Source organism: Bos indicus, chromosome 21 (assembly GCF_029378745.1).
Source record: "Bos indicus isolate NIAB-ARS_2022 breed Sahiwal x Tharparkar chromosome 21, NIAB-ARS_B.indTharparkar_mat_pri_1.0, whole genome shotgun sequence".
Lineage (NCBI taxonomy): Eukaryota > Metazoa > Chordata > Mammalia > Artiodactyla > Bovidae > Bos > Bos indicus.
This window is the reverse complement of record NC_091780.1, coordinates 61,724,040-61,737,000: the sequence shown is the minus strand read 5'-3', so window position 1 is coordinate 61,737,000 and position 12,961 is coordinate 61,724,040. Positions and strand designations below refer to the sequence as shown.

At 37.5% G+C, this 12,961-nt stretch overlaps 1 protein-coding gene across 10 annotated transcripts in view; it reads right to left on the bottom strand.

Annotated features, from left to right (window-relative positions):
* VRK1 (VRK serine/threonine kinase 1) overlaps positions 1 to 12,961 on the bottom strand; it is an 84,521-nt gene that overhangs the window by 38,372 nt on the left and 33,188 nt on the right. For 9 of the 10 annotated variants that reach the window (XM_070775664.1, XM_070775665.1, XM_070775669.1 and 6 more), the window contains 2 exons: positions 11,801 to 11,965; positions 7,079 to 7,134 (listed from right to left, as the gene is read on the bottom strand). In XM_070775664.1, the coding sequence (XP_070631765.1) occupies positions 7,079 to 7,134; positions 11,801 to 11,965 (221 nt within the window). Of the gene's footprint in view, positions 1 to 7,078; positions 7,135 to 10,942; positions 11,059 to 11,800; positions 11,966 to 12,961 lie in introns of those variants that run through there. The other variant, XM_070775674.1, reaches the window with a different exon arrangement.

The window sequence follows — 12,961 nt, the reverse complement described above, 5'->3', positions numbered from 1 at the left end:
AAGAGGCTTATATTCATAAAAAAGTACTTGAAAAATAAGAAACATCAGCCTGTTGGGAGTTTTGCCTAGCTAAATAAATCTGGGATGGTGGGAAACATAATTTTGTGAACTTTCTAAATAGTAAATTTTGTCTAATAAAACTGATCAGTATTTAATGTTTGATAGTTTATGTTGATATTATCTTAATTATTAACAGTCTAAAAAATTTTGAAAAGTATCAAATTTTCAAATAAGGAGGCTAATATTTCTAAACTAATTTTAGGGCTGTTTTCTTTTGGAGAAGTTCAGGAAGAAAGTTATTTCAGTCAGAATGTCTGTGTAACTGGAGTTTCAGGGTCAGTGGAGCATTAGAAGAAGCGGTAAGAGAAGTCTACTACCTTATCAGAGAGAGAATTTGAAGAAATATGTAGATTTCCACAAATATGCAAATACTTAATATATGTTCACGTTTTCTTTATTCAAGATACTCTCACTGTCAGAGAAGTTAATTTTGCTCCTTAAAGTTTAAACAAAACTAGTCTAAATACACAGTTTATTATCTCAGATTTCCTGTTATTCAGAAGAATAGAAATCCCTAGTTAAAGTACTTACAGGAAGATTGATTAGACAATATGCAGAGTCAGGCAGTAGCCACTAAGAGTAAGTATTCCACAGCAAAAGAGCAACATACATAACACTGGGATCAGAACTGGAAAATAAGCTAGCCTTATTTGTTACAGGCAAGCTTTGGAAGAGACTGGTACACACGGGCTGTACACCATGTATTAAGAAGTAGAAACTGACCAGTATACTAAGGTGTGCCAAATCACTACCTTGTGGACTCACAACCGCAAGTTTTGCCATAACCTGTAGTTCTTTTCCTTGCAGCAATGGGAGCTAGACAGACACTTGTGAATGCTTAGAGCCCATGGCTGAGAACAGGCCTGCAGGAGGAGTAACAGATTCAGTGTAAGAAATGGAAATTCAGGAGAGGAATTTTGGGAAGCATCTCCCCAAAGGCTAACTTTTAGAGTAGCTCATAACTCAGGTTTGAAAGGAGTTTCCTAAGACACATTCCTGGCTTATTACCATCTGTATAAAATTCTGATTTATTCAGTTTCAACCTATGTCATATCAACTTTAATTTTCAAGCTTTCCTTCAGGCAATAATTTATTAAACTTATAATAATAAGAATCAACCTATATAAATCAAGCTATTATATTGAAAGTCCCATTACAATAAAGACTCTTTGATCTCATTTCATCCTTTTTTCTAATTCAATAAAATTCCATTATAACAAAATAAAGGACCTACTTCCTTGGCACTGCACTCCAGCCAAAGCTAGCTATTTCTGTTGAAGAAAATACCTTAACTCATAACTAAAAATTTTATTAACATACTTCAAATCTAAAATACTTTGCCAACTCTATAATAGCCAAGATTTAGAAAAGAAATTGGGACTGACATTTTAACTAGAATATCACTAAACGTTTCTTTAAGACTTCTAAGTGTCAAAATGAAGATGACAACAGAAAAAAAATTAAAATGTGATATATTTCAACGGCACCATCTAAAAGCAACTGGCTGCCATTTAAAAATGAAGCTGTATAAAGTTTCTCCTTCCTACCAAAAAATTATGATATATGAATTGAAAATTCAGGTCACTTCTCATAACATCAGTGTAGGAAATTAAACATCAGTCTTCACCTTCTTTCCAGAGAACTTCAGACTACAGATATCTATTAGTACATGCTGGCAACAGACTATAACATAAAGAACTGTTAGAATATAAGATCCCAAAGCCTGACCTCTACCCCAGTTCTGCTACTAGCTCACTGACATGACCACAAAGGGGGACTGAATGAAGTAATCCATTATACAATCTGTTAACAAGGAAACACAAAAGGAGGGACTTCCCTGGTGGTTCAGTGGTTAAGAATCCACCTTGCAGTGCAGGGGACATGGGTTCAATCCCTGGTCAGGGAACTAAGATCCCACATGCTGACAGGCAACTAAGCCCAGGCACCATGACTAGAGAGAAACTTGCCTGCCACACCAAAAGAGCGAGAGTGCCACAACTAAGACCCCATACAAATAAATAAGTATTTTTTTTTTTAAATACACAAAAAGACGTTTTTCTCCTTGCATTATCCAATTTACCATTTCTCTCTACACGTTTACTTTCCTGAAATAAAATACAGAGAGTGCCTCTCAGGTCTCCATCACCAGTGCCCTAGCACCATGAGTCCAGGACCACTCCCGTAAGTCAGTAAGGGCGAACCAGACCCGGTCACTGAGGAGGACAGAGACTATACCTGCTGCTGCTGCTGCTGCTGAGTCACTTCAGTCGTGTCCGACTCTGTGCGACCCCACAGACGGCAGCCCACCAGGCTCCCCCATCCCTGGGATTCTCCAGGCAAGAACACTGGAGTGGGTTGCCATTGCCTTCTCCAATGCATGAAAGTGAAAAGTGAAAGTGAAGTCGCTCAGTCGTGTCCGACTCTTAGCGACCCCATGGACTGTAGCCCACCAGGCTCCTCCGTCCATGAGATTTGCCAGGCAAGAGTACTGGAGTGGGGTGCCATCGCCTTCTCTGGAGACTATACCTAGCATATACCTAAACATCTGTCTTAAATGTGTTAGTCGTTACTTCACTTCAAGACCAAATGTAAGAAATGCATGGATTAGTATTTGGAGCTCTTGTGCACACCCGTTAACACTGCGAGTGCAGTAATCAAATGTTCCAACCAGGCTTCCACACGGAGACGGAAACCCTACCAGAAGCACAGGGTACCTGGTGCCCCCAGGGAATAAAAGGATACCAGGCAAAGATAAGCACGGGCATGAGCACAGGATCCCACTGAAGACTTCAGAACTACGGTGCTCTAGGCGCCAGACCCCACCAGTGGCTCTCAACCTTGATGTATAACAGAATTTCTTGAGGAGACTTTACTAAAAATACCGATAACCCAGCCCTGCACTTGGAGATTGTAATTATCCTGTGTAACCAGAGCTGAAACCACTGTTTGATTTGATATGCTATTAAATTATTAAGTCTAATTTCACATTAAAAATCAATTTGCCTTTATTTCTTAAATAATTTTTTTCTTTCTCTAAAGATAAAATACCAATTCACTTTAGAAAATCTGGAAATACTATATTTTCTTTCTATATATAGCTATTTTATACAATTACCTGTGTATTATAGTTTTATATCTTGCTTTTTTGGGTAATTAATTACGAAGTTTCCCCCAAAGAATAGGACTTGTTCTTTGAAAAAAATGGTATTTAATAGCTCCTGATGTTTAACAAGCAAATGTTCATAAACAGTTCTGATCTTAATACTGGAAAGAGGTGATAGTCATTTCACATGTTTGTATTTGATGAATCATTCTGACTTCTACAAAGCTCTATGAGAATAAAAGAACTGTAGATAAGTAATGAACAGAGCTATGGCGCTGCCTATCACAAGACAAATCACAGACAGGCCTACGCTAGAAGGCACAGACAAGAAACAGAAATAGGTGCATCAGGAAGTTACAAGGTGGTAAGCAATTATGGCCAAAAAGTTTTGAAAAGAATAAAACAGGCATTTAAGGGCGGCATAAAGAAAACAAATTTTAAAACAAGGTCCTTAAAATCTAGTTGGGGAGATAAAATTAACACCTAAAAACTAAAACAAGTAGTGCCATGAGAAGGATATCACCAAGTGAAATTGTAAAACAGATGGAAATATACAGAACGGGCCTCCCGCGGTTTAACGGAGTTCAGGAAAGACAGGTATGAGGGAAGACGACCAACAGCAATCACTAAACCAGCTCTTAGAGAGGGAAAAAAAGTCAACATTATTTTGCTTATGGCATTCTTCCAGGATCACAGACAAACCAGGACATTGAAAATGTTACTGAAATATTAAATGCAAGAGAGAAATCAGCTGAATATTGATCATCGCCCTAATTATAAAGGGAAGACGTAATATGGGCGAATGGGAGTGGAACCAAATTAGGAGACAGGAGACAGAGGCCTGAACCAGGGGTGATGACAAATGGCTTTTAACTTAGAAATGTAATTTGCTACCTTAAGCAGTGAGGATATACTTGTTTCTGCCCATTTTCTTTCATAATTCTGTAAGCAAAAAAGACACTGACTAACAAATAAAATTCTTAGAACTACTCACAGTGAAGAATATTGTAAGCCTAAAATAAAACATACTTTAAAGAAGCTAAGGTTACACAGAAGAAAAAGAGACATGGTTACACAGCAGCCCCACCTACAAGCCGTGGCTCAGGCACTTTCCTCTGAGACCTGGAGATAACCGTGCAGGTAAAGCAGCCGCCTGGTGGTCAGAGGCAACCGTATTTTCTGAACCCCACTATTATGACAAGTTCATAAGGGGACTTGTTTTTTTCCCACAGTGGAAACTATTTAAAGATCCTAAGAAGAAACTCATCTTACCCATAGATTTTAATATTTTAATTTGTCGTATCAAAGACAAATGCAGATAATATTCCATGCAAATTCAATGCAAATGACCCAATTTAATAGTACAAACTTTTGTTCCTCTGACATAGCAGCAAACTAAGTATTTCAAAGGAATTTAATACATGAGAAGGAAGAAAAATCCAAAACGAAAAGGCATAAAGAAAAGTGAAATGGCAGGGGAAACAAACCAACCACACTCACTTTAAGGTTACCCACGTTGCTTCCACCCACGGGCATGACGGAATAGCTGGGATCCAATTAGCCCTCTCACAGTAAACAAATATGAACACTGGACAAAATACAGGAAAATGACTATCCTCAGACATCTGACAAAATAGGCAGTACAGGACTGTGACTTCTAAAGGACCGGAGACAAGCAAATGAGCCCCAAGACAGGACACTTGAGATGCTGTGGGGCCAGAAGGGGAGACCAAGCTCAGTACGCCAAGAAGCCTGACACCGACACCACACAAGGAGATGAGAGATGCTTTCATTGCAGGAATATTAGGAAAAATTAACAACCAATATCCCTCATGAACAAAGATGCAAAAATCCTTAATGAAATATTAGCACATCAATTCCAGCATTATGCAAAAAGCATAATACACCGTAACTAACTGGAGTGTCTGATAAGAATACAAAGTCAGTTTACCATCCAAATATCAATCAATATAAATGCCACATTAACAAAATAAAAGAAGAAAATCCTACGATTCATCTCAAAAGATGCAGAAAAAGTATTCAGAAAATAAACAGGCAAACCGCAAACTATGAGAAAAGATTTACAACACATGTATTTAAGAAAGGACTTGTATGCAGAATAACTCTTACACTGAATTATAAAAAGCAAAACTAGTTATTAACAAAAAGAGGGGGAAGGGCGGTACCAGAAGACCACAGAAGACTGAAGAGGCTCCACAAAGGAAAATACATAAATTGTCAATAATCATAATGCACAAGTGCTCACAACCAGTCAGCAAGTAAATATAAGCTAAAACTATGAAGACACTACTACATTTCTGATATCACAGTCCCAACAAACCAACAACATACCTGACAATTCCAAGTGTTAAAGGGGACACAGAGCAGCTGGAATTCTCACATGTTACTGGTGGCTGTGTAAAATAGTAACAACCACTTTCGAAATCTGGCTAGTACTTTCTTATAAATTTAAATATGCACCTTCCCTATAAACCAGTAATTCTAGGTACTGATCCAAGAAAAACAGTGACCAGAGTATTTACAGAAGGTCTACTTATAAGAGCCCAAAACTGGAAACAATCCAAACGTCTATCAACAGGAAATAGAAAACTAAGTCTAATATAGCTACCGTATAATACTACGACATAAAGACTGACCAAGCAACTGAGATGCCAACAAGATACCCGAGCCTTTAAAACACTATGCTGAGCATAAGTAGTAAGAGGCAAAACAGAATGTACTGCATAAATACCATTTATAGGACATTCTAGAAACAATCCACAGGGAGGAAGGAAACTCAGACAAGTGGTTTCCTCCACGGTGATCAGAAAATGACACCAGAATCTTTTGGGAACGATAGAAATGCTCTGTATTTTAACAGAGGTAGGATTATACAGGCATATGCACTTGTCAAAAAGGATTCAAATTGTTTATTTCATATCTATTTCCTTATAAAAACTATACGTGAATAAAAACTTGGTGAACACAATCAAAAAACAACTCAGATCCAAGAGTTATTAACTCAAACGAGATCAAATATATTCTTTTTTTAAAAAAAAGACAGTAAAATAAATCAATCAAAAAACCTTGAGGTAATTCTAATTCCAGAAATCTGTAGCCTTTAGGGAAAAAAGCAGCGCTGGGGGGACTTTGTGGTAATCTGCCCAAATAAGAGACCCTGTTACTTCTTCTATTTAACAAAAACGTGTTCTTTACACACAATGAAGAATTTTGAGAGGGGAGTTACAAATGCTGGTAAGCAAAAAGATGCATACGCATACACCTTCACTTACTAACAAATAGTAGTTAAAATGCTTGTTAGTGCCAATATATAAATTGACCTGGCTATTCAGAGTATGTCTATGTTAGACAAGATATTGTCTGCCTTTACCCATTACAAACTAATTTCAACATCAGGGTAGCAAAAAGAAGTTTCAAAGTGACCACAAATAAATAACTATTTCCTAAAATGAAAGGGGAAGGAAAGATAACGGGAAATAAAAAGAAAAACTGACCAAGTGTAAGTTCAGAAGCAAATGCATGACAAAATACAATAAAGCTCATTAAAGTAGTATCATCTTGTAGGATATAAAGAAGCATCTCATCTACTATGAATATAGCTGAAATAAAATGAAGGAGCTGAGTGTCCCTACCCCACACCCACAAGCCTCCAGCCTTCACTCCTTTCCCACAAATACTAGTGCCACTAAATGCAAGAGAGGGGAGAGAGCTTCTGAATTCAAATTATTTAGAACTATAAAGCTATGTTTGGTCTCACTTAATAATTATGAATCATTATTAAAAATGCAGTACCTTATGGTTTAATTAATTCTAGTTATTAAAAAGAATGTTTTACAAAATAAATACAACTAAATCAACAGAAAAGAAAAAAATCAGCTAGAAACATTTCCTTACCACTTTTACAACACAGGGTGCATCGTTGCCCACGGATTTTGAAGAATTCATATCAGCTGTTTGAAAAAGTGACATATATGATATCAGAACAAGAAGTAGCACTATTATAGCCTTTTACTAACCCTTTATTAATATTTAGATCTGTATATCTATAACCTTTTGGTAGAATAAATTTCAGTTCCCAAATATGTGTCTCAGGATATCATTACTGCCTATTTCCATCAATTTTAAGACTTTTTTCCCACAATTTAACATGTCTGAAATTGGAAGTCATCTTACAATTGCTGCTATTTTCAATGTGATCATCAATTAAGTATGGAAAACTGAGTTAAAGATTTCTTTAATTCAAAAGTACTCCTGGTCTTTGATATGCTAATATATGCTCTGAATTCCCAAGAGGATGATAACTAATACAATTTCTTAAATTTAACAAACTAGGGAATCCTTTTAAGAAGTAGCATTAGGAAGGTAAGAAGAGAGGGAGCTAAAGTTCTAAAAAGCACTCGTTTGGGGTAAAGGTAACTTCTCTAGAACAGTGGCTCAGGATATTGGCACTAGACCTTTGAAATGCCATCCAGAGTAATTTTAATGTGGCTGTCGTATTATTTTGTGCAAATAAGAAGCATAGTTGCCCTAAAATGCTGAATTAGGAAAATAAGGTTTGCCATGCTCATTAAACACATATTTTTTTACCAGATAGCTATTACATGCCAGTTTCTATGAAACTGATTTAGCAATGAACAGGAGCAAACAATCTCTACTTTTATGATGCTAACATTTCAGTAGTTGGACACAGACAACGATTAAAATATAAAGTATATTTGATGGCAGTAAGTGCAAGAGAAAGAAAAATTAAGCAGGAAAGGAAGGTAGAGAGTTGCAAGTTAGTAAAAGGAAACTCAGTGACAGGGTGTCACTAGAGCAATGGTCTGGAGACAGTGAGGGACGGAGCCATGGAAATAATCTGGGAGAACATTCCAGGCAGTCCAGTGCAAAGGCCTACATGTGCCCGGAGAAGAACAAGTGAGGTGCAAAGTAACAGAGCACAGATCAGAAAAGCAGCAGAGAACAAATACAAAGACAGGCGACCTAAAGCTGTGGCTATGAATGCAACGGCGAGCCACTGGAAGCTGGAGAAGAGAAATGGTAAGCTCAGACTGATTTTCTAAAGAATTCTGCGAGTGGCTTTGTGGAGAACGGAGGGTGGACAGTAAGAGCAGAGCAGAGAGTTAGTTAGGCTATCAGAATACGCTGGGTGAGGAATGGTAGCAGCGTGAACCAGAGCAGCAGCACACAAGGCGGTGGTAAGTGGTCGGATTGTGGACATATTTTCAAAGAAGAGCCAACAAGATTTGCTGATGAATTAGATGCAGAGGGTAAGGCGGGGTGGAGGGGAGAGGCCAGGATGACTCCAGGTTTTTGGCCTGAGCAACCAGAAAGAGGAAGTTGCTACTTGCTATGACAGAAAACTGCAGGAGGAGCTGGTGTTTTGGGGTCTCTTAAGTTTGAGATGCTTATTAAACATCCAAGTTCAGGTGTTAAACAGGCAGCTGACGTACAAGTCCTGAGTTCAGAAGAGTGGTCCAAGTTGGATAAAGAAATTTGAGAGTCAACACAGAAATGCTATTCATTCAAAGTCATGAAACTGGAAGGGCCCCTAGGGAATGAGTATAGACAGAGGAAAGAAGAAGTCCTAGGACTGGGCCCTAAGGCATTCTCACATAAGAAGCTGAAGAGATGCGGAGGGACAGGCAAAGGAAACGGAGAAGACACCAATCAGCTGGAAAGCAGCAGTACTGTGAAAAGGCTGTAGCTAAAATACTTCAGACAACAGAAGGAACACCAAGCCATACAAATGGCTAAATGGGCAAAAGAGGTCTGGGCTCCTTAAGGAACACTCCTGCTGGGTGACTACATCACCCAGACGCTGAATTAATAACAGAGCAAAGTTAAATTTTTTAAAATAAGGATTTAATGCACAAAGTGTTAAAATGAGGATAGTATCCCAAAAATACTGCACAATTCAAAGGGGGAAAGGGAAGTTCAATAATTCATTCAAACATATACTGAAAAATATGCCAGATACCAGGAAACAATAAGAAGAGTTGTTTCACTGCCAAGGAGGACATATTTATTTTGAGAAAAACAAAATTTCAGTGCAGTGTGAAACACACTATGAAAGGGTTAACAGAGGAGCATTGTAATCAGATACCACCTGCCCTAAGGTCAGCTTTGGAAAAATAAAGCAAAAGAAACATCACCTACAAAGATCAAGAGGCAAAGGGCAGCATGCTAGTCAAAGATAGATTCTGAGGAAATAAAAGGGATGAAGAAAAAAGTTACATAGGGACCAGACTGCGTGGAAGGCCTGGGATGCCATTCTCAAAGTCTGGCACTTCATCCTAAGGTCCCTGGGGGAGCCATCGGAGAAGCATCAAATAAACAGAGTAGATCACTCAAGCTACAATGTGAATAACAGGATGCAAGAGGGCAGGGCTGAGCAGAGAAAATTCACTGCTATAGTGAGAATCCAGACAAGACGTGAAAATGACCTGAACCCAGGCAGAACCAGCAAAAGAGAGGGAGAAATGAATGTATCTGAGAAGTCTCATAGCTGAAGCAACAGCACCAGCTGAAATACCAGGAAGATTAGAGTAATAACACTTGAGAATGCTTTCCAGTATCTTGCTTGAGGGGTGTCATTCAATCAGATCATCCTCTCTTGATCCTGACAGAATCACAAGATGGAAGAGGATGATATACATTTTAGACATGCCTGTGGGTCATCCAGAGATCCCTTGTAGGCTACTGACTATGGGCTTGGACTCAAGGGACCAAGTAAGTCCTTGGCTACTAATAAAAGATATGGAAATCAACAAAAAGAGACAACAGAAGCCAAGAGACTCGATGAGATCACTCAAAGAGACTACACAGAAGGCAAAGTGAGCTGAGAGCACCGAGGTAGCTACAAAGACGACTGAGCACGTCAAGAGGTAGGAGGAAGACCACAGGTGAAGGTGTGTATTATGAAAGACAACGGGAGCCGTGTTTATGAGGAGAAGGTGAACCGTATCAAACGCTGCAGGAAGCATCTAAACAAAAAAGCAGTCTTTTAGCAGAAACTGCTGGTGATGTTGAAAATGGCTGTTTTGGGGTCAGTGGGCAGAGAGAGATAAAGTGGAGGCTGCAATACTGAAGCAAACTCCTTTTCCAGATCAATCTAGTTTTTAAACAGTGAAAGCTTTATTACAGAAATCTGTCAAACCATTGATTATTAAAAATACTATTAGATGGCACTTTCTGATGAGAAATACCAATACAGATAAAACAGGTGGCACACATGCAAAGCAAGTTGCAAATTTGCCAAAAGCAACTTAACTAACACAAAGTGAAGAATTTACTTGCTTTAAGATAAGTTCCCATTCCTAACATAGGAAGTCTTCAGTATACACATTCTGCAGTAGAGCGAGCTTACAGAATTGTCAAAAATACAGACCTGGCTAGCTACAGCTACTAACCTTTCATGACTTAGGAAGGCTTTCAGTTTAAGTCAGATAGTCTAGGTCCCTGGGATGGGTTTGGTTCTGAATAAAACTAAAGGAACAATTTATTTCCCCTAAGACAGGTGCCACTGATCTAGAGACACAGTATTTATAAAATACAGTAAAGTGCTGGTTTTCAAACTATGTTTCATGAACATACCTCTAGAGACTGCAGCTAACCAACTACAACTCATTGGTCCTGGCTGAGTTAGACCCCTCTTGACTAAGAGCAGCTGCTCTTTCATCTATGTCAGCGGTTCTCAAACTTTCCCAGGCATCTACCTGCACCACCTGCAGGGCTTTTTCAGTCACAGGGATATACCTTCTCCCTGTAGCTGCTGATTCGTGGGTCTGGGGTGGGACTCGAGTGTGCACTTCTAACAAGTTTTCACACGATGCTAATCTAGTATTAATAGTAGTATTGTCAGGAAGATGTTGCTTGAAAGAAAAAGAAAGTTTTTAAAAACAAGATTTTATAAACCTCATACAGAAATTTAATAAATAAAGTTTAGAGGAGTAAGAATATATAATAGAAAAGTCAGAGAGAAATATCAAAAGCAATCATTAAATGCACTGTATCAATACTAATATTCTAAGAGAAACAGCTTTAGAAGCAATCAGGTAAAATGTTTTTCAAATGAACAAATTAGCTAACTTATAGTATCTCAGGGTTCCACAATGGGTCCCCTAAAATTTAAATAATGTGCTAATTAAATAGCACATTTCAGACTTAATATGCAATTTTTAGGTCATTCTCTTAAATTCCACCATGATGACTATTAAGGCTGCAGAGAAAGAAAAAATATCCATACCTATTAAAGATATGAAAAAATCTCCAAATTACACTAAACAAACGGAATGTATCCTAATTGGGTGGAGGTGGGGAAAGAAAGATATGGCTTTTTTGGGGTCTCAAAGGAGATTAACATCATATAGAATATCTATGAAATATAAAGCCTATGCTCACTACGGGCAACACTAGAGATGTCTTATCCTCTATTTCTACTGTGATTAAATCAACCGTCTTCTCCACTCCCACGTCAGAGAGGTACTTTTGCCTAATAATATTATGTTGACGTAGACTATTAGGAGCATCCTGTAAAACCTGCAATTAAGGAAATATTTTGATAACAAACTTGTAAATCTTTGGACTGACAATCAGAAGTAGTAGAATACTTACCAAGATATATACAACCAAAGCCACCTTGGCCAATGGGAGACCCCAGTTTCCATTCCTTTTTGTTCATATCAGTGATTATCTCTCCGGCTGCAAAATGTTCTGCAAGACGTCTCTTTGCAGGGCCCTGTCTTCCAGCCTGAGCTGCTTTTACACGAGGCATTTTCACTATAAAACAAAGCAACACTCAAAATTATAATCCTGGAAAAGTTGACAATGTTTTCACTGAGGAAAGCTTTCTATGCAAAGATGCTATTCAAATTCCTACTTACTCCAAACTTTAAATAAAGGACTCATAAGTGCTCAATTCTATTTATCTCTTAACTTGGAAGAGGAAGCAATAAGCAACATGATCCATGCAATTACTTGCTAGAAAATATTTAAAGTTCCAGTGGTATAAATCATCAATGACTAAAAATGCTATTTAATGCTAACAGTGTATGGAGGTGGTATGTAATTTCAAACTCTTAAGAATAACCTATTTTAATCTATTAATTGAAAAATATTTAAAACAAACAGTTTTCAGGATTCTATAGTTCCTTAAAACTATATTATAGATATAGTAAAGAAAGAGATTGATAAAAGCTGTAAGGTAGTCTGCAACATCTGAAATGGCTATTCAGATAAACGATGTCTGTTAAAATTTGACAATTTACGTAAGTAGTTTTGTTTTGAGCCTGGATATTCTAAACACATACACACCACATTAGACTGGAAAATTTAAGCAAGTATCTACCCACTATCATTCTACATACACAAACTCCATTTATGCAAATGCTCTTTATTAATTTATTGGGAAATTTTTAAATTTAACTTTTCCTGACAGAGTACTGATATATATCTTCATTGTCTATATCCTAAGTTAACAAAAAAACTTCAAAATAAATGAATGTGCTTGTTATTTCTTCGTACCAATCAATTCTCTTAATGTGTTTGTAATCATTAAAAAGAGTTTCCTGAATGGAATTTCAGTGCAACCATAATAGCCCATATTCGAAACACCAAAAAAAGGTGATTTTGACAACTACAGTTAAACAGATTGAGTATAATAACTAAAACACACAGTATTATCAAATACTAAAAGGAATGCCTTCTAAATTTTATCAACTTTATCAAACCACCAGAGTAATCTCCTATTAATTTCCTTACAGCATTCAAGACAGT